The sequence below is a fragment of the Gopherus flavomarginatus genome, chromosome 12 (assembly GCF_025201925.1).
Source record: "Gopherus flavomarginatus isolate rGopFla2 chromosome 12, rGopFla2.mat.asm, whole genome shotgun sequence".
Classification (NCBI taxonomy): Eukaryota; Metazoa; Chordata; order Testudines; family Testudinidae; genus Gopherus; species Gopherus flavomarginatus.
In genome coordinates, this window is record NC_066628.1 from 674,283 (window position 1) to 701,545 (window position 27,263).

At 60.2% G+C, this 27,263-nt stretch overlaps 3 protein-coding genes across 32 annotated transcripts in view; 2 read left to right on the top strand and 1 right to left on the bottom strand.

Annotated features, from left to right (window-relative positions):
- LOC127032759 (HLA class II histocompatibility antigen, DR alpha chain-like) overlaps positions 1-27,263 on the top strand; it is a 414,007-nt gene that overhangs the window by 246,244 nt on the left and 140,500 nt on the right. The gene's annotated exons all lie outside the window — the stretch shown is intronic.
- The window catches only part of LOC127032762 (DLA class II histocompatibility antigen, DR-1 beta chain-like), a 287,605-nt gene that overhangs the window by 125,213 nt on the left and 135,129 nt on the right, over positions 1-27,263 (bottom strand). For 4 of the 23 annotated variants that reach the window (XM_050920333.1, XM_050920328.1, XM_050920326.1 and 1 more), the window contains exon 5: positions 21,012-21,035. The exons of 5 other annotated variants lie outside the window; for them this stretch is intronic. In XM_050920333.1, coding sequence (XP_050776290.1) covers positions 21,012-21,035 — 24 coding nt within the window. Of the gene's footprint in view, positions 1-20,552; positions 20,642-21,011; positions 21,036-21,346; positions 21,458-22,613; positions 22,896-23,717; positions 23,991-25,329; positions 25,503-27,263 lie in introns of those variants that run through there. 14 more of the 23 variants (XM_050920316.1, XM_050920315.1, XM_050920309.1 and 11 more) reach the window with 14 other exon arrangements.
- Positions 1-27,263, top strand: part of LOC127032760 (HLA class II histocompatibility antigen, DR alpha chain-like) — a 172,300-nt gene that overhangs the window by 4,537 nt on the left and 140,500 nt on the right. The window lies entirely within an intron of this gene.

Here is a 27,263-nt window from a genome sequence, read left to right on the forward strand (position 1 = left end):
AGCCTCCTGCGCGTTCCCATTGGCTGCCGCTGTACAGCTGTTCCTGGGGGGAATGTTCCCAGATCCCTGTAGGCAGCTCCAGACACAGGCCCTGGGGCCCTGCCAGCTGGGGAGGCCCTGGGGGGCTGGGTGCACGGCTGGGGGGGGGCTGTTTCCAGTGGGGTCTGGTAGGACCTGGCCCTGGGGGGCTGGGCACATGGCTGTGGGGTGCTATTTCTAGTGGGGTCTGGCGGGGCTGGGCCCTGGGGCCAGGGCTAGTGAGTAGCTGGGTGAGCAGAGACGATGTAACCTCACGTCTGCAGGGACACTGAGGCTGGCGAGTGGGGGGCGATGCCGGGACGGGTCAGTTACACACAGCGAGCTGGGGCAGGCGGGGAGCTGGGCCCATTCACACCTGTTTTCACACAGCCAGGGGCAAGATACCTGGGGAATAAGCTCTTCAGCCCAGCAGCGAGAGGTTGAACACAATCCGACGGCTGGAAGTTGAAGCCAGCCATGCTCAGGCTGGATCTAAGGCGCAGTTTTTACCAGTGAGGGGAATGAACCACTGGACGTTTCCCAAGGACTGTGGTGGGTTCTACACCCCGGCAGTATTTGGATCACAACTGGCTGTTTTCTCTGAGATCTCCTCTAGGAGTTATCCTGGGGCAGGTCTCTGCACTGTGCTGGACCGGGGGTGAGATGAGACCGTCACATGGTCCCTTCTGGCCTTGGGCTCATCTACAAATAACCCAGGTAGTCTGTACATCTGGGAACCAAGGCCATGGGCCCCACAGGAGGGGCGGGTGGGTCTGTACCCTGGGCAGCAGTGACTGGACTGGACGTGGGGGTCACGGCAGAACCCAACTGAACACGAGCTCCCCGTGCATTGCTGAGGCTGGGGTGTGTCTGTCCTGCCACCAGACACCCTGGTTGGCCTAGGCCAGCTGTCTCGGGCTCATGAGGCTTGGGCTGTGCAGCTAAAATAATTTCATTATAGTGTCGACTTCCAGGCTCGGGCTGGAGCCAGGGCTCTGGGATCCTCCCATCTCGTGTGGCTTTACCCTGGACTCCAGCCCAGGCCTGGCAGTCGACACTGCAATGAAACAGCCCTGCAGCCGGAGCCCTGCGAGCCCATCAGCTGGCACAGGCCAGCCATGGGTGCCTAGTGCAATGTAGATGTACCCGAAGAGGGTGAATGTGACCCTGGGCTGTATAAACGGGAATATCACGCAGGTGCAGGGAGAAGGTGTCACCTCCATATACAGCCCTGGTGAGACCGTCACTGGCTGCTGTGTCCCGTTCTGGGATTTGCCCTGCAGAAAGGAGGCTGAAATGTTGGCGGGGTTCATAGAGAAGCCACAAGGATGAGTCAAGGGCTGGAAAAGCCTGCCATTTAGTGAGAGACTGAAGGGGCCCAGGCTGTGCCGTTCATCCAAGAGATGGTTCCTGGAGAGGAGATATCTGGAAGCAGGGAGCTCTTTGATGGCACAGACAAAGCAGAACAAGAGCCAGTGACTGGCAGCTGAAGTGAGACAACTTCAGACTAGAAATGAGGGACACATGTTTAACCGGGTAGGGCTTACCCAGGGACACGGTGGATTTGCCAGCACTTGGAGTCTGTACATCAGGCTGAGACGTCTCTTTCTAGCAGACTCGCTCTAGCTCGACTACCAGATATGGGCTGGATGCTGGGATTCCCTGGATGTGACTCTCTGGCCTGTGCATGCAGGAACTCAGACCAGATGCTCCAAACGGTCCCTTCTGGCCTTGACAGCTCTGGCTCCATGACAGAGTGTGGGGTGAGGGCCCCAGGGACGTGGTACCGACCTTCAGGAGAGGCCAGCAGAGCGCTCCTGGTGATTACTGCCCTGCGAAGCTCGCTCCTGGGCGCCGGCTCAGGGTAACAGAACTAACAGCACCAGGGAGAGAGCCCTGGAAATACCAAGCGGGGGGCGGGGGACATGACCAGGAGCTGCAGGGCAGCACTGGGGTTAGGGGCGGGTGGCAGTGAGGCAAACTGCAGACTGAACAGTGGTGGGGAGGGCAGGGCACAGTGCCAGCAGGGTCTGGGGAGGGGCCCAGAGTCAGAGGTTGGCAAGGTCTGGGGCTCAGGGCACTGCCCAGGATGGGTCTGGACAGAGTGTAGCAGGGTCTGGGCTCAGGAAGGGGCCAGGATGTGAGGTTACCCAGAGTCGGGTGTGGGGCTTGGATCTAGGAACAGGGGTTGTGTGACACAGTAGGGAGCGGGGCGGACTGACCTGGGATTGTCGTCTAGTTTTACTGGGACTGTCTGCATGGGGGATGGAAGAGCAGGCGGTGACTTTAGGGGAGGGACAGGACCTGAGCCTGTAACCTGAGCCAGGCAGGGCGGTGGGGCGAGTCCACACCTTTGCCCGGGAAACTGGACAAAGGGAGAGGGGGAGAGCCTGCTGGAGGGGTTTTTAGTTTTGGTTTTGGGCTGGCTGGGAAGAGGCAGGGAGCCCAAGTCTGGGGTCTAAGATCCTTAACCCACCAGAGGGACCTGGCTGAGGGGTCCTGGTTGTACCTACAAGCCCTGCTTGGGACTGTGTTCCTGTCGGCTAATAAACCTTCTGTGTTACGGGCTGGCTGAGAGTCCCGGGAAATCGCAGGAAGTGGGGGTGCAGGGCCTGACTCCCCCACACTCTGTGACAGATTGGCACACAGGACAGAGTCTAGAGGGGTCAGGGGTTAGCTGTGGTGGGGCCTGGGACTGATGAAGGAGCTGGGATGGGGAAGTTCAGGGAGCACACAGGGCAGGGTCTGGAGGGGTCAGGGGTTACCCAGGGTGGGGCGGGGATGCAGGGCTGGGGGAGGAGTTGGAATGGGGGGATCAGGGAGCAGACAGGACAGGGTTGGAGGGGTCAGGGGTTACCTGGGGGGGCATAGGGCTGAGGGGGGGCTGGGATTGGGGGGCTCAGGAGCACACAGGACAGGGTCTGGAGGGATGAGGGGTTACCCGGGGTGGGGTGGGGATGTACGGCTGGGGGACGAGTTGGAATGGGGGGATCAGGGAGAACACAGGACAGGGTCCGGCAGGGTCAGGGGTTACCTGGGGCAGAGGCTGGGGCTGAGGGAGGGGCTGGGATTCAGGAGGGTCCAGCGGGTCAGAGATCACAGGGCTGCAGGGCACTGGTTGCCCTATGCCAGGGCGCAGGGAGGCTGCTGTCCCTCCAGCCAGCCGGGGTGTCTCTGCAGCTCGGGGCGGCCCTGTCCCCTGGGCCAGGGATGGAGCAGACACGGCTCATGCAGAGCCTGGACCCGGCTCTCACTAAAGCAGTTTCACCTGGTAACCGGTGACCCAGCGGCCCCAGGGCCTGCGATTGGTGCTTCTGGATCAGCACCCGGTGCACGGAAAGTCCCTGGCAAAGCCCCGGGTCCCAGGAGCTCATGCCAGGGAACCAATCCTGGGCGAGTTCCTGGCATCGGCCCAGCATGGGGGATGGGGAGCAGCACCCAGTGCATCACGGAGTGGGGAGCGGCCCAGCCTAGAGACACTGTGAGGGCAGCTAAGCCAGACAGGGCGGCTGGGCCAGCTCAGGAAATCCTGCCTGGACGCCCCCTTCCCTCAGAGAGAGGGATCCCCTCATTTCACACCCACCCAACCCAGGGGCTCCTGAACTCTCCCTTAGGGAAAGGATCCTCCGGCTCACAAACCCCTCAGCCCTAGGGCTCCCCCCAACAGTTCACAGACCCCTCACAAGCCACATTTCCACAGACATGGAAAAAGTGCTCAGCAAGAAGCCATCCTGCTTGAAAGGAGATGTGGGAACAACGATCAAACATTAAACAATCAGTATACAAAGGATGGAAAAAGGGGAAGTGTCACAGAGTCCCCAGGCGATGCTCTGGAACTGCTCCCCATCAAGCCAGGCAGGACTCTGGGGAGCCTCCTCTCCCCTGGAGCAGACTGTCTGCAGGGCAAGAAGCTCACACGGCTTCACCTCCTGGGTCTCTCCTTGGAGCATTCAGCACCCTCTGCACCTCCGTGCGCTTCCCACAGCGAGCCCACCCCAGCGGGGTCCTGGGGAAGCCACCGGGTCCTGCACCCCCACTTCGCAGTCAGATGTGACTCTCAGCCAGCCAGTAAAACAGGTTTATTTGATGACAGGAACAGGGTCTAAGACAGAGCTTGTAGGTACAGAGAATGGGACTCCTCGGCCGCGTTCATTCTGGGGCCCAGCGAGCCAGACCCCCACATCTGCCCTCACTCCTCGTCCCCAGCCAGCTCCAGACTAACAACCCCTTCCAGCCCCTCCTCTCTGCTCAGCCCCTTTCCTGGGCCAGGAGGTCACCTGATCCCTTTGTCTCCAACACCTTCAGTTGGCACCTTTGCAGAGGGGGGGGGCCAGGCCATCAGTTGCCAGGAGACAGTGTCAGGCATTTAGGTGCACTGGCCCTTTGCTCTGTAGCAATCACACACCCTTATCCTACCACCTAGATATTAAGAACTGCATAGGAGACACTGAGGCACCAACACAATATTCAGAGAAAACACTAAGAACATTCCCAGTTCATCACATCTCTCCCCCCTTCCAGACTGAACTGAGCAAGGTCACTCCAGCCAGTGACCTGGGGAAGTTCGAACGCACCAACGTTCCCATGGATGCCCCAGCATCTCTCCCATTCCTGGGTGTGCATTACACCAGGACAATCCAGTCTCACGCCCTCCCTTAGGTCGGGTGTGCTTGATGGCACTTGCACGTCGCATGTGGGAAGGTTTATGTGGCCCGAACCCTTTTGCCACCCCAATACCCCTGGGGTTCAAACTGGGACAGGGTCTCTTCCCAACCCTCTGGTCTGCGATTCGGGCTCTCTTGGTTAAGAGCCCCCATCTTGGTCTTGGCCAGCTCTGGGCTTGTGGCCCAGACACAACACCTCTGCCGTCCCCCCTTGCACTTTCCAGCTTTTACCGTCAGTCCCACCTCCTTGAGGCAGCCCAGCCCCCTCTTCACCTGGGACACCTGTTCCTCCCAGGTCTGGCTAAAGGTGCACATGTTATCAGTGTCTGCCAGGGCCAAGTTCTCCATCCCCCTCTGCTTGTCTAGAATCTCCCCAGGCCTAGGCATGGGGTCGGCATCGGACACTGTGATGGCTTTAAGCTTCTGATAGCCCCCACAAAACCAGATCATCCTGTCTCGCTTGGGGATCAGCCCCACGGGTGAGGCCCATCAGGGCCGGCTTTAGGAAATGTGGAGCCCAATTCGAACAGTTTTGATGGGGCCCCGGCAGGGATGACTATATTAAAAAATTTAAAAAAAACGTAAAAACCACACGGGGCTTGTACTCACTGGGCGGTGATCCGAGTCTTCGGCGGCACTTCGGCAGCGGGTCCTTCACTCGCTCCATGTCTTCGGCGGCACTGAAGGACCCACCGCCGAAGTGCCGCCGAAGACCCACAGCGCCGCCAGGTGAGTAAAAATTAAAAAGGCGTCTCTAGCCAGGGAAGAGATTCTCACTGGGCGTTGGGCCCTCTTAGGCTCGGGGCCCGATTCGGGGGAATTGGTGGAATTGGTCTAAAGCCGGCCCTGAGGCCCATGGGCTGTTGAACGGCTGGATCACATCTAAAGCCAGCAGGTCCTTGACCTCTCTCTCCAGGTCCTGGGCTGCTTTCCAAGTGACTCTGAAAGGGGAACACTTGATGGGGAGTTTGGCTCCCACCTCAAGGAAGAGATCCCCCGGGGGTCTTCCCCCTTCTCCTCCCAATCCTCCCCTTTCAGGTCCAGGGGTCCCCTCACTCTCCTCCCATCCAGCAGCTCGAGAGGGAAGACCCCTGTGGATCCCTGGGGCACCCCCAGCTGCCTCTCGATTCCCCCCAGTTCTACTTCCCCTTGGGGAGCCCATTCCCGGTACAGGAATCCCTTCTCCTGCAGGACTCTGTCCCTGCAGCCTTCCCCAAGGGGTTTTGCAGCGCCATGGCCAGCAAGTTCCCTCAGTTTCTCCAAGGAGGGATCCCTCTGCAACTCGATCTGGGATTCAGCTGCTGGGGCAGGGAGTGGGACCTGCTCCCTCTTGCTGGCTGGGCCTGGGGTCACAGCCCCCCTGAGCCCTGTCCCTGGTAGCTCCCTCCCTGCTGTGTAATCACTTCCCAGCAGCACGTCTGGACCAGGCAAACCTGTTTGGCAGCTGACCTGCCCTGCCCGGGTGTCCCCCCACTCAGATGGGATCTCAGCTCCCCCCGTGCTCAGCGCTGCCCTTGCTGTCCCAGTAGGGGCAGGCAGCAAGCTCTCTGCTCTGGTCACAGCATCAGAGCCAGCGTGAGCCCCCTCTCCGGTGTGCAGGGGGGCAGGGAGCATCTCTCCCTCCCACTCAGCCCCGGGAGGCTGTGAGACATTATGAGTGTAATATAATATCTTATTGAAAGGTGACAGGGCCAGAAAGAGTTAATCAACTCACAGACTGAACTGACCCATGGGTGAACCTTGAGGACTGGTTAGGAAGATCTGTAAATGAATAGAGCTTTGAAATGCAGCCGCATGGTTAGAGATCTCAAGGGTAGATGTTTGCTCAGGGCTTGTGATGTAAGCAAACAAGTCTTGTCTATCGCTATAGTTTTAATTCAAAGATCAAAAAAGGAATATTAACATTTAGGAAGATACTTGAGGGAAATAGTGTTATTGTCTCTGTGTCTCTTGGAAGGATGTGGTAACCTGGATCTGAACTGTTTAATGGATAAATTACCCTGTGCTAACTGCCAGGATGTTTGGGAGAAGGAGAGTTCAGCCTATTGTTTTCTCAGACCAAAAGGCTGCTGGAAATGTATAAAAACCCTGGGACACGATCCTGCTTCATCTCAGATCTGCTTTGGGTTTCAAGAGGGGGGAACCTTAAGCCATAAGGATTGAGATCCCCAGTCACTGACTGGAGCCGCCTGAATATGGACATTGGACTGTAACCTCTGGACTATTTCTAAAAGGACTTTTGGCAACTACAAGCTCATCTCTGCTGTGTACCTGAACCTCAAGAATTGAATTCAAGTCTGTCTGTATATTGATCTTTTAACCAACTCTCTCTCTTTTCTTTTTTAATAAATTTTAGCTTAGTCAATAAGAATTTACTATAGCGTGTATTTTGGGTAAGATCTAAGTTGTAATTGGACCTGGGTGTGTGGCTGATCCTTTGGGATTGGAAGAACCTTTTCTTTTATATGATGAAGTAAGATTTTCAGGAATCATCGTCATATCTGATAGGTATCTGGACGGAGACCTGAGGCTGGGTACTTTAAGGGAACTGTGTTGTTTGGACTTCTGTGGTACCTCACTGGTTACTTAGAAGCTGTTTTGTGCTGGTTGGCAAATCTAAGTATTGGAATAACCACCAGCGTTTGGGGTATGTCTACCCTGTTTTGTTTGGGGTTCACCCTGATTGAGTGACCTTGGCTGGCTCCCAAGGGCAGAACCGTCACAGTGGCGTAATCGTGCAAGGATCCACAGAACCAGGTCAATTAAGCTTTGGGTCAGAACCCCATGCTATCCAAATTGGATTTTTGGTATTGAGACTTTGGTTGGTTAGGGAGCAGTTGCAATGGAGGAGCAAAAAGTATATGAGGATCTTGACAAAAAAGCCCTGGAAGATTTGTGTTCAGAAAAGGGGATAAGCTTTAGAAAGAAAGCTACAAATCAAGAACTGAGAGAGCTGTTAATAGCCAGTGATCAGGAGGCAGGAGCACAGCCCTTACCTGATGATAGAGAAGCAATTAGAATGCAAAAGGCAGCAAATAAACTGCAACTTGAGCATGAACGGAGTCTAGCAGATCTTTGATTGCTGGAAAAGCAAAAAAATGCTGAATTGGAAGAAAAAGCTCGTAAGGGGCGTCTGGAACTGCTGGCTGCTGAGGAGAAAGCTAGACAGAGGCAACAGGAGACTGACAAGATGCGACAAAAACTGCCAGACTTCAGCTCCAAGTCAAAGAAGTGTTGCAGGCACAGAGGGTGCCCGAGGCAAGCAACAGTGGTTCGTTGCCCAGAGTGCGTAGCAACAATGAACACACCAGGGTGGAGAAGCAATCAAAGTTTATTTGAGACCTCAAAGCGGTGCAAGGAGACGAACGCCTCAAATCACGCACACCGACACAAGCGGCTTTTCCCTTTTTATAAGTTTTTTTTCTCTTTCTTCTTTCTTCGCCCCCCCTTCTGCCTCCTGTAGCAGTTACGTAAGCGCAGGTGCATTAAGTAATCTTGGCCGCGGCAGCAGCTCGTTAGTAAGTTTTCCTTCTGCAAGTTATCTTGTCCTTCTGCTAAAGGTGCACAGGCCTTATCACTACTGCTTTAGACTGGTTTGAGCTGTGCTGCAACTGATAACTTACTGCTACACATTTAATTTCACAGCTGCTGGCTTGCTAGATCAAGTAGAGTTCAACATGGAGGAGCTTTGGTTCACTGAGGCCTAGATTTATGCCTAGTGACACCAACGTAAACATGAGCTGAACCTGGCCCGGCTGAGGAGTAGTGGGGCCCTGGCTGCGGTGAGTGAGGGGGACCCAAGCCTACAAAGAGCTTTGATAAGCACTTGCTGCCCCGGCGTGAAGAGGGGGAGGACATAGACACCTTCCTGACGGCCTTTGAGAATGCCTACGAGCTGCACAGGGTTGACCCTGCAGACAAGATCACAGTTCTCACCCCCTTACTGGACTCCACAGCCGTGGAGGTGTACAGCCGACTGAAAGGGGCGGAGGCAGGGGACTACGAACTGTTCAAACAGGCCCTGCTCCGCGAGTTTGGGCTGACTCCTGAGATGTACCGGAAAAAGTTCCGGAGTCAGCGTAAAACCCGTGAGGTCACATACCTACAACTGGTCAACCGGGCGCAGGGGTATGCCCGCAAGTGGACAGCTGGAGCCCAAACTAAAGAGGACCTGCTTGATCTATTCATACTGGAGCCCCTGTACGAGCAGTGCCCGTCCGACCTGAGGCTGTGGTTAATGGACCAGAAGCCGGAGAACCCACAGCACGCAGGCCAGCTGGCCGACCAATTTGTGGACAGTTGGGCAGGAGATAACAGGGAGGAGTCTTGAAGGAGCAGGCCTGCCTCAACGCAGAGAGAGAGTCACCATGGAGCCTCCCAGAGGGGGGCTATGGAGAACCCCCACCAAAGGGGAACATCCAGCGTCAGGTCCATCCGACCCACTCGAGGGGACTCACGAGACATGGGCTGCTATCACTGTGGCCAACGAGGCCAAATATGGGCCCAGTGCCCCAAGCTCAGGGACAGATCAAGCAGACCCAACCTGCAGAGGGTTGACTCGGTAAAGACCCAGTCGGATGAGGGGCAACATTCCCAGGAAAGGGGGGCTGGCAGCGTACAACCTGGGAAGGAGGGAGGAAATCCCCAGGTCAGCTCCTCTGGGGGGCTGGATGCTCCAGGCTCCGGGTTTTTGGTTTACAGGGTGGGCGCGGGGCTGCCCCTCCTGACAGAATGCCTTGTTTCCCTGGAGGTAGATGGGAGGAAGGTCACTAGGTACTGGGACACGGGCACAGAGGTGACGCTGGCCCAGCCCGAGGGGGTGGCCTCAGATCGGATGGTGCCCGACACCTACCTGACCCTGATGGGCATGGGCAGGACCCCATTCAAGGTGCCCGTGGCAAGGGTACACCTGAAGTGGGGGGCCAAGGAGTGCCCCAAGGATGTGGGGGTACACCCATATTTGCCCACAGAGGTGTTAATGGGGGGGACCTGGAAGTCTGGCCAAGCAACGCTCAGGGTGCCCTGGTCGTGACTCGCAGTCAGAGTCGGCGAAGGCACTGCGCCCTGACAACGGGGAAGGGACTCTGCCCGAGGCGCAGCACCCTAACCTGGTGGGGGGGGAACGCCCAGGGACACGGCTCAGAGAGGCTGCAGCCTCAGACCCAGCCAGCTAGAGAGAGCCGGTCCCCATCCCTGTCCCAGCTGCTGAGTTCCAGGCTGAGTTGCAGAAAGATCCCTCCTTGCGGAAGCCCAGGGACCGGGCTGACCTTAGTGCGGTACAGACCATGAGGAGAGGTTGCAAGGAGAGGTTCCTGTGGGAGAAGGGGTTCCTGTACCGAGAATGGGCTCCCCCAAGGGAAGTAGAGTCATGGAGGTCAGGAGGCAGCTGGTGGTTCCCCAGAAGTTTCGTCACAAGCTGCTGTACCTGGCCCATGACATCCCTCTCGCAGGGCACCAGGGAATCCGGCGCACCAGGCAGAGGCTGCTACAGAACTTTTACTGGCCTGGGGTCTTTACCCATGTCCGACAGTACTGCCAATCCTGTGACCCCTGCCAGAGGGTGGGGAAGGCCCGGGACAAGGGGAAAGCGGCTTTGAGGCCTTTACCCATCATAGAAGAACCTTTCCAGAAGGTGGCCATGGACATAGTGGGACCCCTCAGCAAGATGACCCGGTCAGGGAAGAAATACATCCTGGTGGTGGTACATTTCACCACTCACTATCCCAAGGTGGTGGCCTTGTCCTCTATTGAAGCAGACACTGTGGCAGATGTGCTGCTGACCATTTTCAGCTGGGTGGGGTTCCCCAAGGAAGTCTTAACGGACCAGGTGTCCAACTTCATGTCGACCCTGCTCTGTTGCTTGTGGGAGAAATGTGGGGTCCGGCACAACTGGGCCTCAGCGTATCACCCCCAGTCCAACGGGCTGGTGGAAAGGTTCAATGGGACGCTGAAGATGATGCTAAAAACATTTATGAACCAGCACCCGCAGGACTGGGACAAGTACTTACTTCACCTGCTGTTCGTGTACAGGGAGGTACCCTAGGAATCTACCGGGTTTTCGCCTTTCGAACTGTTGTATGGAAGGCGGGTAAGGGGGCCCCTGGACCTGATGAGAGACGAATGGGAGGGGAAGGCCTCTCCCGAGGGAGAGTCAGTGGTGGAGTATGTCCTGACCTTCCGGGAAAGACTGGCCCAGCTCATCGGCCTGGCCAGGGAGAATCTGGCCCGAGCCCAGTGGAAGCAGAAGGTCTGGTATGACTGCAAGGCGCGGGCCCGTGCCTTCGCCACCAGGGATCAGGTGATGGTTCTCATCCCCGTGAGGAAAAACAAACTCCAGGCTGACTGGGAAGGGCCCTTCAAGGTTATCAAGCAACTAAATGAGGTAAACTATGTGGTGGAGCTGTCGAACCGCGCTCATCACCGTCGAGTGTACCATGTGTATATGATGAAGCCATACTATTATGACAGGGGGAATGTGGTGTTGGCCATGTGTGGACATTGGGAGGAGCAGGGAGATGACCCTTTAGTGGATCTATTCCCTGGGACAAAAGTTGGTTCCCCCCTGGAGGCAATTCCCCTCTCTGATCAGCTGACCCCGGGCCAGCACGCTGAGATCAGGGGGGTGCTGCATCTGTACCGACAGCTGTTTTCCAACCAGTCTGGACGCACTAATTTGACTGTCCACCGGGTGGAGACAGGATCGCACCCGCCTATAAGATGCTCCCCTTTTCGGGTCACTGGTAAAACTGCCCAGGACCTAGAAAGAGAGGTCAGGGACATGCTGGCTTTGGGGGTGATCCAGCAGTCTTCCAGCCCTTGGACCTCGCCAGTGGTGCTGGTCCCCAAGAAGGATGGGTCAATCCGGTTCTGTGTGGACTATCGAAAGCTCAATGCCATCACCGTGTCTGATGCCTACCCTATGCCCAGGCCTGACGAGCTCCTAGACAAGCTTGGAGGTGCTCGGTACCTCACCACCATGGATCTTACCAAGGGCTACTGGCAAGTGCCGCTGGACGCAGATGCCAGGCTGAAATCGGCCTTTATCACCCCTCTGGGGCTCTATGAGTTTCTGACCCTGCCCTTTGGCCTCAAGGGAGCGCCAGCCACCTTCCAGCGCCAGGTGGATCAGCTATGAGAGGGATGGAGAGTTTTGCCGTGGCGTATATTGACAACATCTGTGTCTTTAGCTGGACCTGGGAGGACCACGTGTCCCAGGTTAAACAAGTGCTGGACCGACTCCAAGAGGCTGGGTTAACTGTAAAGGCTAAGAAGTGCAAGGTGGGGATGGCTGAAGTATCTTACCTGGGCCATTGGGTGGGGAGCAGCTGCCTAAAGCCGGAACCAGCCAAGATGGAGGTGATCAGAGACTGGCCCGCTCCCCAAACCAAAAAGCAGGTCCAGGCCTTTATTGGGATGGCGGGGTACTATCGAAGGTTCGTGCCCCACTTTAGCGCCATAGCTGCCCCTATCACTGAACTGTGCAGGAAGGGGAAGCCAGACAAGGAGGTCTGGACCAGGCAGTGCCAGGAGGCTCTCCGGGCGCTGAAGGAGGCTCTGGTTAGTGGTCCAGTTCTGGCAAACCTAGATTTTGACAAGCCCTTTATGGTGTTCTCTGACACAGGACTGGGGGCGGTGTTAATGCAGGAGGATGAAAAGGGGGAGAGACACCCCATCGTGTACCTGAGCAAGAAGTTGCTACCCTGGGAGCAGAACTACACGGCCATCAAGAAGGAATGCCTGGCCATGGTGTGGGCCCTTAAGAAACTGGAGCCATCTCTCTTTGGGCGACACTTCTCCATGTACACCGACCACTCTCCCCTGACCTGGCTGCACCAGATGAAAGGAGCCAACGTCAAGCTCCTGAGGTGGAGCCTGCTCCTGCAGGACTATGACATGGACGTGGTCCATGGGAAGGGAAGTGCCAACCTGATAGCGGACGCGTTGTCCCGGAAAGGGGGCCCTGAACTTCCCCAGGTCACTGGGCAGAGTGACCCCGCTCAGTTCAGTCTCGAAGGGGGGAGAGATGTGATGGAGTAGGGACTGTCTGTGTGGGGGATGGGAGAACTGGGGAGGACTTTAGGTGAGGGACTAGGACCTAAGGCTGTAACCTGAGCTAGGCAGGGGAGGAGGGTGTCAACAGCTTTGGCCGGGAAGCTGGACAAAGGAAGGGGCCGGCAGGAGGGAGTTGAGTTAGTTCAGTTTCAGTTTTGGGCTGGGGGTTGGAATTCAGGGAATCTTAAGCTGGGATCCAAACACCCTGAAAGCCCAGAAGGACTCGATTGGAGGGTCCTGGTTGGGCCTCCAAGCTCTGCTGTAACCTGTGTTCCTGTTGTCCAATAAACCTTCTGTTTTACTGGCTGGCTGAGAGTCACTGTGAGTCTCAGGAAGAGGGGTGCCGGGCCGGACTCCCCCACACTCTGTGACATTAGTGCACTGAAACTCCCCACCACCACCAGGCGAGTACTGGATCGACCCCAACGAGGGCTGCCCCCGGGACTCCTTCAAGGTGCTCTGCGACTTCAGGCTGGCGGGGAGACCTGCCTCTTCCCCACCAAAGAGAAGCAGGAGTTGAGTATGATGGGAGGGAGGCACGGGGCTGGGGGCCAGGACTCCTGGGTTCTCTCCCTTCCCTGCTGTATCAGTTAAAATAATGAACAAACCCTGTTAATTAACATCTCCCCAGGGCTCAGATCCCACCCCCCCCAACAGGTTGTTTGCAAGGAATCGTTGCTCTGGGTGTATTTTAAAAGACTTCACCAACCTCCCCCCGTGGAAGAGGCCGAGGAGCGAAGAGAAGGACGCTGGTTGCATTGTTTTATTTTAAATTAATTCTATTATTTAAGGTGTGGAGACACACAGGGGTCTGGGCCCTGCCGCGGAGTTTGAATCCCACACGAACCCAGCGCTCCAGCGACGCTGCCCGTCCTGCAGCAGGGGGCTGGGGGGGGATCCAGTTGATTTTCTCAGGACCGCTGGACACACGTTTCACAGGGTGACTGTCTTGGCTTTTCGGGGTTTGACAGGGAGCAGGTGCCCCCGGTGCTGAGCCGGCAGCCGGTGGAATGTTTGTAAGTAATGTTGGAAGTTGTGTTAATAGATCAGCTAGAATTTTGCTGCTTTTGGGGGTTGTTATTTTTGGTGTCCTGCCCCCTTGGCTCCCCCCAACCCCACCCGGCCTCGCCCTGCTCGGGGCTTTTTCTGTTGCTCTGTTTTCCTTCAGCCCCCATGAAAATACGGGCCAGGAACAAACCCACGTGCGGATCTGTGGCCCCCTGCAAGGCCGGCCTGTGGCCTATGGTCTGCACCAGCCGCTGGCAGCTGGATTTTATCCCGGAGCCCACCCCCATTCACCGCCCAGTGTGTCATGCAGCCAGTTACATGGGGGTGGGGGGCGAGTGCTTTGCTCCCGTTTTGTGCCAGCCAATCTGGTGCAGAGCTGGTACGCTGAGGCCGGTTCTGGTCCCGTGAGGCCGAGCGATGAGCCCCAAAGGGCTGCTGGGCCGCGCGGGGGCTGGAGCTGACCTAGAGGAGGCCGGAGGAGCTCGGCTGCCAGGGGCTTCCATCGCTCTGTAGCAAGGGGGGTAAACACCTGGCGGGGGGACGAGCTGCTGCAGTTACAGGCCAAGGCCCGAGAACCAGTGGGGGACCTGGTCAGGAGCAGGCTGAGGCCGGCACGTAGCCCGTTTCCAGCCCCCAGCGGAGGGAGGGGCTGGCGTAGCCGCCCACCAGTGCAGAGCGTGAAAGAGACATTCCTGAGTGTGGAGCCGGAGCCAGACACGTCTGCGGGCGGGATGCTCCTGTTGGGGGCCTGGCAAAGGGATCCGGGAGACCCCGTCCTGCCTGCTGTCAGGGACAGGTGGAAATGGCCACTTGAGGATGAATTGGGCCCAGCTCGCTCAGCGGTGTAAATCAGCAATCCCCCCCCCCCCCCGACGGCAATGCTGGTTTGCACCCGGGCAGGAGCTGCCCCAGAGGGATTCACCCTCAGCCTGGCACCCAGAGGGGCCCTGGTGCTGTGTCAGATGGGTGCGAGGCCCAGGCATGGCCCGCTGGGTATGTCAGAGCCAGGCAGCTGCAGCAGGACCCTGGTAATCCCCTGGGGGGGTGCAGGGGCTTGCAGGCTGGGGGGGGGGGAGGCCTGCAGCTGCCTGGGCGGGCCAATCTGCCTGTGGTCCCCTGGAATATACACACACACAAACACACACACACACACACACACACACACACACACACCCCTCTCTGGTGTGGTCAGGCCCCAGGTTGTGGGGGACAGGCCTGGCCATGTCTGTGTCTCGGCAGCAGGAGGAGCTGGACCGAGGTCTCAGACTGGCAGGGGAGGGGGATGCAGGCAGGTCAGTAAGGGGCTAGAGGCCCCGATCCTGTGAACGTGCCGAGCGACGAGCTGGTGAGCGACCCCCTTGAGTTTGTGAGATGCCGCGTGTGCTGACGTGCTCTGCTGGTTCGGGGGCAAACTGAGCCTCCCTCCCCATGCTGCGTCCCCCTCACACACACACGCACACGTCACAGAGTGTGGGGGAGTCAGGCCCTGCACCCCCACTTCCTGCGGTTCCCCGGGACTCTCAGCCAGCCCGTAACACAGAAGGTTTATTAGCCGACAGGACACAGGCCCAGGCAGGGTTTGTAGGTACAAGCAGGATCCCTCAGTCAGGTCCCTCTGGGGGGCAGGGAGCTTAGACCCCAGACTTGGGGTTCCTGCCTCTTCCCAGCCAGCCCAAAACTGAAACTAAAACCCCTCCAGCTGGCTGTGTACCCTCCCCCCTCCTTTGTCCAGTTTCCCAGGCAGAGGGGTCACCTGGCCCCACCCACCTTCTGGGCTCTCCTGTTACAGGCTCAGGTACCGTCCCTCAGGGAAAGTCCCCCATCCGTCCCAGTACAACTCCCCTGCAACATTACCGGGTCAATACTCCCCATGGCATCGCGGGGGTCAGCGCTGCCTGGAGGGGACAGCACCCCCCACGGTGCCCCCCACACTGCTCATTTGCTCTTACAGGTCTCCCATCCGGCTGAGGGGTCCCGTTCTCTGTACCTAGGAGCTCAGGGGGGGGTGTCCACTAACCCCACCCCTCTTCCTGGCTCAGGTACCGTCCCCCACCTAAAGGCATCCCCTGCTCTCCCATCCCCCATGCAGTCCCAGGTCAACCCACCCCATTTCGTACTGCGTCACGTCACCCCAGCAAGGTCCCCCCAGCTGGGCCCCGGCTGCCCCTTCGCCGTGAGCCTTGGTGCTCCCCCAGCTCTCCAGCGCTGCCCCTTCCCCAGAGGCGGGCGGGGGGCCCAGGGGCTCCCTGGAGGAGAGGGGCCGACTGGCCGAGGAGCTGGGCTCAGAGGGCTCCAGGCAGGCGCCCGGCGCTGGTTGCTGTAGCAGCCCGGGGTGGGGCATTTTTAAGAGGTGTGAAATGTGACGGTTGATGGTCTGTGTGTTGGGGGGTTTCAGGCCAGGGGTTCCCGGGTATCGCAGGAGCCAGGGCTCGGGGGGTGCAGTCCCAGGCCTCTGAAATGTCCCCCGGGTTCTGCTCAGCCAGCCTGGCCTCCTGCGTAACTCGGCCCCAGGGATTTCAGCCGGGATCCCTGTGTCCGGCCTCGCGAGGAGCTTGTCCTGACTGGCTGTACGTCCGCCCGGCTACACCCCAGGCTGGGCCCCCCAGACTGGCCTGAGATCTGGCGTCCAGCCCCCCTCCTGCGTCCTGCTGCGGGACGGGTGTGCAGCACAGCCCAGAGCCGGGCGTTTGGCCTGTCTCCTGCCGGCATTTGCAGGGATCTGGCTTTGGGGAGGAGGTGTCAGTGGGGTGCCCCTGGAGTTCTGGGGGGAGCCCAGGGGCAGGGGAGGTACCATTGTCACCATCTCAGGCTGGGCCTTTGCAGGAGGGAGACGCCGCTAACCAAATGAAGGACCCTGGCGCTCCAGACACTGCCCTCGCTGCCACCTGCAAGGTGTGTGTCCCCCCGTCCCCCTGCCAGCCCATCCCCACTGCTCCTCGGCCCGGCTCCATCCCCTGCCTTGAACTGGGAATGGGGGCATGTCCTGAGGTGACTTATGGTCCCTCTATCTCCAGAGGCCTGACCCAGGATGCCCTGAGGAGCCCCGATGTCTGTGGAGCAGGCCCATAGTGCAGCGTAACGGCCCAGCCCCTCGAACGGGCACTGCTGGCCCCCATCGCTAGGCGCTGCTGGAGTCTCAGCCAGCTCTGTGGTGCCAGAAGAGTCCCGGCTGGTGTCCCCCCCATCCACAGCCCAGTGTGGGGGTTGCAAAGGGAGAGGACAGAGGGAATCGTGGCTGGTTGGTCCCCATGGGGCAGGGGAGGGTTCCCCACGCTGAGACGGAGGCAGCCCCAGAGCCAGATGGGAGCTGGTAAATCTCTGGAGACCCTCTGCCCTGGGTCTGACCAGTCACCTGGGGAGAATGTCGTCCCCCCCACCACATCCCACCCTGTAGCCGTTCTGATCCCATTCTATGCCTTGGTGTCGTGCCATCAGTCAGTGCCGCGTGACCCCGCTGAGTACCTGGCCTTCCATAGCCAGGCCATACAGCCGCCTGGCACTGCCCTGGGACCAGCATGCCCCCTGCTCAGCTTGGCCCCACCAGAGCTCCCCCCCCCATGGGCCCAGGGAACCCTGCCCTCTGTGACAGGTGTGGAGGTAGGGGGGCAGAGCTGTGTTTTCCCCTGCGCCCCACCCCCATGTGTCTCCTGCCCGGGCTGAGGGACTGCTCCCTTTCAAATGCCCAGCTATCAAGACAAGACCTTGTGGTGGAGGCAGCCGTTGCTGGGTGGGTGTGAGCTGGGTGGGCAGAGAGCGCCTGACCCCCACCCCATGGGGAGCAGCTGGTCTTTGCTGAGCCCCTGGATTCACCCCATTGCTGCTCACGCTGTCCTGCTCTCTGGAGCCCCGTGGGGCAGGCTGTCAGCTGTGGGACAGGATTCGCTATGGGTCTGTGCCGGGGTGGGACAGGGCAGGGGGATCCCTGGGCCCGGGGTCCCTGCAGGGAGCAGTATTTGCTGATGCTGTGGGGCCAGGGAGCGACCCGTGTCTGTCTCTGAGAGCGTCACCGGGGGCTCCGTTCACACCCACAGCAGCACCCGCTCCGTAGAGCTGGGGGGGGGGGCAGGAACATGGTGGAGGGGAATCCAGCTGGGGAAGTGCAGGGTGGGCTGGATTGCTTGGGAAGTGCCTCACCCATGAGGGAGGGGACATGGCCCACAGACACCTCCTTCCCCACCCAACACCCCCAGAACCTGCCTGCAGGGAAGCCGGCTGCACAGGGTCCTGCTTGGGCAGGGGTGTCTGTATCCATGACCCACAGCCTGTCCCTCCATCTGCACCCCGAGCCTGAGCACCCCCAAACCCCAATCCTCAGCCAGGACCCCTCATTCCACGCCAGCCCCACTCCTCTGACTGAGCACCCCAGACAGGCAGGCCCCATCATTGTCTCTAGCATGTGGGGGTGTGGGGACCTGGGAGCCAGGACTCCTGGGTTCTGTCCTGGCTCTGGGCGGGGAGTGGGGTGTAACAGTTAGAGCTGGGAATCCAGGACCTCTCCGTTCTATCCTGGCTCTGGGAGGGGAGTGGGGGCTAGTGGTCAGAGCAGGTGGGGCTGGGAGCCAGGACTTCTGGGTTCTCTCCCAGTTCTGGGAGGGGAGTGGGGCTAGTGAATCAGAGCAGGGGGAGAGGAGGGGGCTAGGAGCCAGGACTCCTGGGTTCTATCACAGTTCTGTGGTTTCTGACAAGTCCCTTGATCTCAGTGTCCCCTTTGTATCATGGGGTGAGGACACCGACCGGGGCTGCATTTCACTTGCAGTTTATTTCTCTCCAGTGCAGGGTTGGGGCTGGGCCAGCCCCCTGGTGCCAGCCAGGCTGCAGGCCCAGGGGGTTTCAGGTGGAAAGTCCCTGGCACCAAAATGACGCCCGCCCATGGGACCTGGTGTCTCACTGACGCACAAACAGGCAGAGATGCTGGGCCGGGGTTAGCGCCTCCGGGGCTCGGCCAGTGGCAGCGCGGTGCCAACCCAGCATCACTGGGCGCTGGGCAGAGTCGGGGTGGGAGGGCCGGGGAGCACAGTGGGCTGGATGCTGCTGGGGCCCCGGGGCTGGGGGGGCTCAGAATCATCCCTGGGGCGGGGGGGGGGAGGAAGTGAAACCAGGTGAGGGAAAGCAGGCGTCAGTCTGTCCATCTGTCCTCCCACAGGCAGACGGGGTGTGAAACGACGTAGAGCGTTAACCCTTTCTGGGTCACGGGGCCAGAGAAACATCTCCACGGGGCTGTGGGCAACTGCACGGGGACTTTCATGCTGACACTGGATTGATGGTCCTGGACTACCAAGGCCCCATGTCCTGGGCCCAGCCCCCTGAGCCAGCCAGTCCCCTGCCCTGAGGCTGGATCAGAGCCCCCAGCCCCAAAAGGGCAGAGGCACCCGTGTCCCATCCCTGACCCCCTGAGCCAGCCAGTCCCTCCTTCCCTCCCCTCCGGCCCTTCAGCGCAGCCCCATCCACTTGCCCACAGTGTCAGGATGGTGAATAGCTGGGGGGCGGGGGCGGGTAGGAGCAGGGACGGGATGGTCCGTGTGAGGTGCTGAAGAGAGGAGACTCCAGGGCAGGGGGGCCTTGGCCAGCAGTGGGAGCAGCAGGCCAGGCTCTGAGTGACACAGATTCACACCCTCGTCCTGTGTCCCCTCCCGCGGGGACAGCCCATGGGAGCAGCTGACAGGGACGTCCCCACAGCCTGGTTTCCCCGCTCTCTGGGACGTTCCCCCACCAGGATCTCAGAGGTAATTGCACCCGATAGCACTGGGGCCAATTCGCCCCCCAGAAATGCAGCCACCTCTGGGGTGGGGCCTGGCAGCTGGGGAACAGCACATGGCACTTTGGGACAGGAAGTGGCGGGGACACCAGTACCCAATGGGAGCAGTGGGGGGATGGGCCAGGGGAGCGTTAATGGCCACAGTTGGGCAGCCCTGGAGCAGGGTGGCAGCGCAGGCTGGACTGGGGGGAGGGGGAATGTGAGCACCCAGCTTTGACTCCCTGGGGGGTTTGGACCCCTGGATAACAACTGCCCTGCCCCATCTGTGAGGTTCTCCCATAGCCCAGCTCACTGACAACCCCCTCCAGCCCAGCCCTGCCCCATCGCTGCCCCTCAGGCCAGGGTGTCCATGCTGCTGGGCTGGGGATGGGAGCATCTCCCCCTCTGCAGCTGCCTCTCCCATGGGAAAGGGGCTTGGGGGCCCTCTTCCCACGGCCTCCTGCCTGCTGCCCCCACCCCTGGGGAAGGAACCAGTCTGCACTGGGACTGGGAACCCACAGCCCCCCCCCAGGAGCCACCCCCACCCGCAGAGCCCCCCTCTGGGGTACTGCCCCCTCCCTCCAGTCAGATCCGGCCCTGCCCAGCACAGCCCTGATCCCTCCAGCCGCTGAATGGCCCCAGGATGTGTCTGGGGAGTCCCCTCCCCCAGGGCAGCTGCTCTGTGCCCGAGTCCCCTCCTCCCAGCCAGAGCCCAGAGCCCCCAGCCCTGTCCCGGCCCTGTGGGAGCAATGAGCATGGAGCCGGGGGAGGAGAGGGGGGGCTGGGAATGGTTTATTAGGGTGCAGCAGTTCTAACAGCACCCGGCCTCAGTCCAGCTTCCCCCCCGGCTGCGGAGCAGCATCCCCCGAAGGTTCCCCGAGGGCAGTGGGGTCAGCGAGAGGGAAAGTGGGGCTGGGCTGGGGCAGGGAAAGGGTTAACACAGGAGGGGTCACACCGAGGCAGACCCTGCAGGGACTGAGGGGCAGGGACGGGTCCCCGGGGGGGCAGCGCAGGCTGGAGCTGGGCAGAGTGCGGGGAGCAGACGGGGACAGGAAGGGACCGGCCCCAGGTTCTGCCTTCTCCGGGCTGGGTGAGGTGCTGGGAGAGACGGACGGAAACTCCTGCGGGCCGGGGGATCCGACGCCCAGGATCTAACTCAGGAGCCCTGCAGGGAGAGGGGAGAGAAATCAGCCCCTGGCCCTGTGGGGCTAGCGGGACGGACGGGGGATTTTCTCTGCCAGGCCCCAGGGTGCCCCAGTGACTCTGCCCGGCAGCCGCAGGGCTGGGCGATGCTCGGCAGGACCCAGGGCCCTCTGCCCCCAGGAGCAGCTCAGGGATCGGCCTGAACAGGGACTGAGGGAGCTGCAGTCTCCTCCTCCGCGGGGCCAGCGCCCCATTGCCCAGCTGCCCAGGGGCTGAGCTGGGCAGGTGTCATGGGCTGAGGGGCAGAAGCAGCCGCCCCACGGATGCCCCAGGCAGCCTGTGCTCAGTGTAGGGGGAGGGGTGTTTAACAGGGGAAGGGGGATTGCAATTACCTGCAGGTTGGGGAACAGGGCGCCCTGAAAAACAAAGAGAAACATGGTCAGAGCGCTGGGTGGGGAGAGCCGATTCCTGGGGGTCAGAGCTCCAGCCCCTGCCCCACGGCGTGGAATGTCCCTCACTAGGAACCCAGCCCCCCTCCGGCCCCCAGGCCTTGGGTTACCCTCCCTCCCCTGTTATTACTGTAAATCCCTGACCCAGAGTCCCGGTGGGCTGGGGGGAGGCTCTGCAGGGCAGACTCCCTCCTTGGCTAGTGTTGGCGGGTTCCCCTGAGCCCTCCCCAGCTCCCCAGCCACACCCTGGTGCCCCGCTCCCACCCGGAGCCGTCCACCTTTCTTATTCTTCAGGTAGATGAGGAGTCCGGGCGCCAGGAAGATCAGCCCCAGCACGAAGCCCCCGACCCCCGTCAGCATCTTGCTCCTGGCGGAGTCAGACTGCGCCTCTGAAACAGGGACATGGAACGGGCCGGGTCAGAGCCAGGGGTCTCCGGGCCGGGCTCCTGTCCACACCAGTGACCGGTGCCGGCCGGGTCAGAGCCAGGGGTCTCCAGGCCAGGCTCCCGTCCGCGCCAGTGACTGGCGCCGACCGGGGCAGAGCCAGGGGCCTCCGGGCCGGGCTCCCATCCGCGTAAAGCTGAAATTGCGCATGTTAAATGCGCATAAGATGTGACAGACCTGTACTGCTGAAACCACTGAATCTCTGCTGCAAGAGGAAATCATTCGTGCATGTACTTCCACGTGCAATTCTCCAGTTTGACAAAAACCAGATGGATCGTGGCATCTCAGTACTGACTATCAAAAATTAAATGAAGTGTCTCCAGCTGTTACAGCTGTTGTAACCAAAATGCCTAATCTAATTAATCTGTAAATCCCAACACAAAATGGTTTTCTACCATTGGCACCTGTTGGGTTTGAATATAACGATAAGTTTTAGATAATGAGTTCAGCACTTCTGGAAGAGTGCTCCCAGCGTGGGCATGATCAGTACTTTACCCTGAACCTAAATTCTCACGAGCGTTGAAGTGTAAGAAAGACAGCAGCAAATGAATTCCGTGATATTGAACAGTCAGCAAACCCCACCTCAACCCACTGCAGGAGCAACTAACGCAGCACCCTGGATTTCAGCTCCGCACACGGAGTATAAAAACCAGGAAGTGAAATTAACCAAACTTATCAATAAATACTTCAAAGTGCTCAGAGCAGGAAAATGGACGGAAAACTCCAGCAGGAACCACTCCCATATCTTGATGGTCAATCCATGAGAGGGCACCAGACAAACACCATCTCTAGGAGGATGTGACTAGTACGTGGTACTTATGTTTAGGGGTTGTATGTGCTGTGACATTTAGACCTTTGTTGGTAACCCTAATAAAACTGCTAAAAGAGAGATGCTCGTGTACGTTTTAGGTGGCTATGGTCCCATGGGCTCTAAATCCAGAACAAACAGAGATAACGTTGTTGAACTTGAGGCTGTAGCCCAGATCTGAACCCACTGAAACATAATTAATATTAAATAGAATAAAAGGCTACAGTAGACAGCGCTTTGAAGTCTTGGCTTGGGGTGGTATTTGTGGGGGCTGGGTGACCCAGCATTCTTACCCCAGTGCACGGCGAGGGGGCCCTGCAGGCTGATGTGCTCCACCTGGCAGGTGTAGACGTCCCCGCGCCGGGGGCTCATCTCCAGCATCACCAGGATCTGGAAGGTCCAGTCTCCGTTCTGGAGCAGCTCTGTGGACACCACCCCGGCCGTCTGCTCCTGCCCATTCTTCAGCCACTTGATCTCGATCCCCGAGGGGTAAAACCCCGTCACGGAGCAAACCAGCAGGTGGGAGTGGGGCTGGGACCCTGATTTCGTGGGGGAAACTTTCACCTTGGGCAGAACTGGGGTGAGAGAGAGAGAGAGCGCGCTGGGGAAGGGTCTAGAGATGGAGGGGGGCTCAGGGAGAACAGGTACCCCCACATGGAAATATTCACCCCCCCATATGCCCAGCACCTGCCAAGGGTGATGCTCCCCAGGGTGTGTGGAGTCCAATGCCCCCAACCACACACACGGCGCCTTTCCAGGACAGGGCATCCAACCCCCTGATACTCCTGGCAGCTGCCTGGGGCAAGGCACCCTGGATGTGTGGGTCCCGTTCCCCTGTACATGGCCGTGACAGACAGGGCTCCCCACGGTGTGTGGGGTCCGATTCCCCAGCCACCCCGTTCCCCCCTCACTGCCCCGGGGTGGGGCTGGTTTTCTCCTGCCCCCCATTGTCCCAGGCAGGATCAGCACAAAGGGCCTGAGGGGAGTTGCGTCCTGTTACCCCCATGGGGACAGAGCCAGGGACTGTCTGACGCTCGGGGCCCAGGCAGACGGGGTCTCAGCCCAGGGGCTGCCCCCACCCCCTGCCAGGGGGCACCCTGAGGGGGGAGGGGTGGGGTTGGGGGGTGGGAAGTTCTGCTTCATCGCCTGGTCCCCACAGTGCAGGAAGGGGGGTAGGAGCCGCAGCAGCCGCCTGCCCCAGATGGTCAGGGGGGGCGCTGGGGGCTGAACCCCTCAGAGGGGTGGGGGGCTGGGAAGGGGGAGGGGTCAGCTACTCCCCCCAGACTGACGTGGGTGGGGCTCTGCGCTCTGCCGACAGGGGGCCCCGCAGCCAGACCCGGAGGCGGTGGGGGGCTCCCCCCGTTACCCCGCCCCCTCGGAGCCCCGGCCCCTCTCACCTGTGCGGCCGACCATCTTCCCCGTCTGCGCCACCCCGTAGTTGTGCCGGCAGAACCGGTCCGCCTCACCCCGCTGTTGCGCCAGGATCTCGGGCCGGCTGTTCCAGTACTCGGCGCTCGGCCGCCCCAGCTCCGTGTCCACCACGTACACCCCCAGGTCGCTGTCGAAGTGCGCGAGCGGCTGCCGGTCGTAGATGTGCCGGTACAGATACCGGACCCGCTCGGTGCCGTTGGTGAAGTAACACTCGTGCTTTGTCTGGTACAGGAAATGCTCTGGGGGGCAGACGGGCTGGGCTCAGAGACCCGCCTCCTGCCCCGGGGCTCGGAGCTCAGCGGGGGGGGGAGGGGACAACCACAGCCCCAGGACCCCCCCCCCCCGGCACCACCCTGGATCCACTGGGCGCTGACGGGAACCCGCAGGGCTGCGAGGGGGGGATGACAGTAACATGGGGAGACGTGGGGGAGGGGCAGGTTGGGGGCCTGGAGACACTCAGCAGGGGGCACGGGGCGGAGGGGTGGGGCAGGAGGCACAGCAGAGAAATGGGGGCAGGGTGGGGCACAGGGTGCGGAGAGACTCAGTCACGGGGGGGCACAGCACAGATAGGGGAGGTGCAGGGGGGCTGGGAGCCAGGCCAGGGGCCCTGACACAGGGGCTGGGGGCCGGTCGCTGTGGGGCAGGAGAAGGCCCCAGGGTCTGGCTCTGGAGCAGCCTGTTAATGTGGGTTCACCCCAGGTTCCCCTGGGGCAGGGGGTGTAAAAGGGAACGATTCTGTGCATTGTGTCTCACTCCCATGGGAGGGGCCTGGATCCCCATGGCCCCTCCCACTGCCCACCCTGGGGCCCCCCCAAACGCCGCAGGCGGAGCCGGAGCTCATGGAGGAAGGACAGAGACCAACACACCCAGCACCTGCCCAGGACAGGACTCGCTGGGATGCCTGGGGTCCAATTCCCCTCCACCCCCATACATCTGCTGTCTGCCTGGATGGGGTCTCGCCAGGGCATATGGGGCTGAATCTCCCTGATATACCCAGCGCCTGCCCAAGACAGGACTCCCCGGGGTGTGTGGGGTCCACTTCCCCTGATACGCCTGGTGGCTGCCTGGCACAGGGCACCCAGGGGTGAGTAGGGTCCAATTCCCCCAATACACTCGTGACCAGGATGGGGCTCCGCAGGGCATGTGGGGTCTGATCCCCTTGATACACCCAGCGCCAGCTGGGCATACGGCTCCCTGGGGCATGTGGGGTCGTCCAGTCCAAACTGAACCTCACAGATACACCCGGCACCCACCTGGGACATGATCCGCAGGGTGTGTGGGCACCGATCCCCCCGGATACACCCAGCGGTGCCCAGGACGGGGCTTCCCGGGGCACTGGGGTCTGACCCCCCCCCGAAACATCTGGCACCTGCTCAGGACAGGGAGCACTGGGGTCTGATCCCCCCAGATACACCCAGCGCTGCCCAGGACGGGGCTCCCCGGGGCGCTGGGGTCTGAGCCCCCTCCGAATACACCCAGCGCTGCCCAGGACGAGGCTCCCTGGGGTGCTGGGGTCTGATCCCCCCAGATACACCCAGCTCCCTGGGTGCTTCCTGGGTCGCTGAGGTCTCTGCTCACCTGGGGGCTCCATGCAATGAGCCAGGTGGGTTCTCAGCACCGTCAGTGTCACTAGCAGAGCCCCAGCCCAGCGGCTCCCGGCCCCCAGGATCCGACCCGCCCCCATCGCTGCTCAGGAGGGAGAGACCTGGAAACTTGTCGGGTCCCCCCAGACTGAGACCTTCTCTGCCCGGCTCCGAGCACCAGCCCCAGGACGCTGCCCACGGCCCCAAGGATTGGGCACCCCCAGCCCAGGGGCCAGTCAGCACCGGGTCTGGGCAGCATCATCAGTCGCCAGGCAGAGCCGGCCCCAGCAGGGCTCGGTTCCCTACTTCTCCCTCGTACGGGGCAGAGCAGGGCCTGGGGTCGGGCTGCAGGACTCGCCCAGCGCCTGCCATGGCCCCGGGGCAGCTGGAGAGCGGGGCCAGCCCAGGGACCAGAGCAGGGCCCCCAGCAACGGGCCTGGGACCCCCTGTTTCCTTCCCCTGGTAACTTGACCCTCTCCTGCCAGCTGGGGCAGGATGAGTGTGTGGGGGTCTTTGGTTTGTTGGGGGTAAATTTAGTCCCAGGGGAAGGTTTGGGGCTGGCGCCACAAGTAGAAGTTCTGAGCTGCCCCCTCTGCCACCTTCATGGGCCTGAGCCATTCCCCCCCCCCACCAGAGCGGGGGCTCAGTCTCCGTGGGTCAGGCACAGCTCGGCCTCCCAGCTGCTCCCACCATCAATCTCCCTAAGGGGCTTCTCTGGCCCCAGCGCCACGTCTGCACCTGGGACAAACTCCCCCTGGCGGTGCTGCTGCACCCGCACTGCTCCGGGCCCCGCTGTGCGCACACAGCCTGCGGGAACAGGCGTCTGGCTGGGAATTTGCAGTACTGCCAACCCCAAATGCTCCAAAATTATGAGATTGGCTGTAAAATCCTGAGTTTATGTAACAATACCAGCTGTGAGGTTGTCACAGAGTTTGGGGGAGTCTGGGCCCTGCACCCCCGGCTTCCTGTGATTCTCTGTGACTCAGCCAGCCAGTAAAGCAGAAGGTTTATTTAGATGACAGGAGCACAGTCTAAATAACAGACAGGTTTCGCAGGTACAGACAACAGGACCCCTCAGGTCCATCTTGGGGGGGGGGGGGCCCAGGGAGGCCAGAGCCCCGTCTGGGCTCCCCTTCATTTCCCCAGCCAGCTCCAAACTGAAACCCCCTCCAGCCCCTCCTCTGGCTTTTGTCCCTTTCCGGGGCCAGGAGGCCACCTGATCTCTTTGTTCTCCAACCCCTTCCGTTGGCACCTTGCCGGGGAGGGGCCCAGGCCATCAGTGGCCAGGAGACAGAGTGTCGGTCATTCTCTGTGCAAACACCTTCACACCTGCCCTCTAGGGCTCTGCAACAATCACACACCCCTAGACACTCGAGAACTGCATAGGGGAAACTGAGGCACCCACACAGCACTCAGAGAAAACATTAAGAACAGTCCCACCTTGTCACAGAGGTTCTCTTTATTTGCCTTCTGCTCTTTGAGCCATCAGGGTACCTGGTAGTCAGAGGTGTTACACCCCCTCCCCCATTGCACAACTGTATAGGTCAGAGCTATGACCTATGGGTGTAATTTGATGGAGCAGGGGGGCCATTGTCCCCCCCAAACTGCAAACATTGGACAGGCACAGAATTTGTGCCCCCCATGCATAGCCCCGTTGGCCTGACTGAAGCTGCACTCCCAAATATGGAAGTCAAACAACGCCTATGGTGTGACCCCCCCCCAAAAATCATGAGTTAGGCTCACCAAAAGTCCTGCAATGATGTACAAATACCAGCTGTGTCCTGAGCCCTCAGGGCGCCCAGGGGTCCCACTCTGAAGCTCTCCCCACAGGCCTGAGGGCTGGACACTCACTTTGTCTCTCAGAACGAGGCTGAAATCCTCCCAGACCCACATGACTCCTGGAGCTGGGGCTTTAGGAAAACACAATAA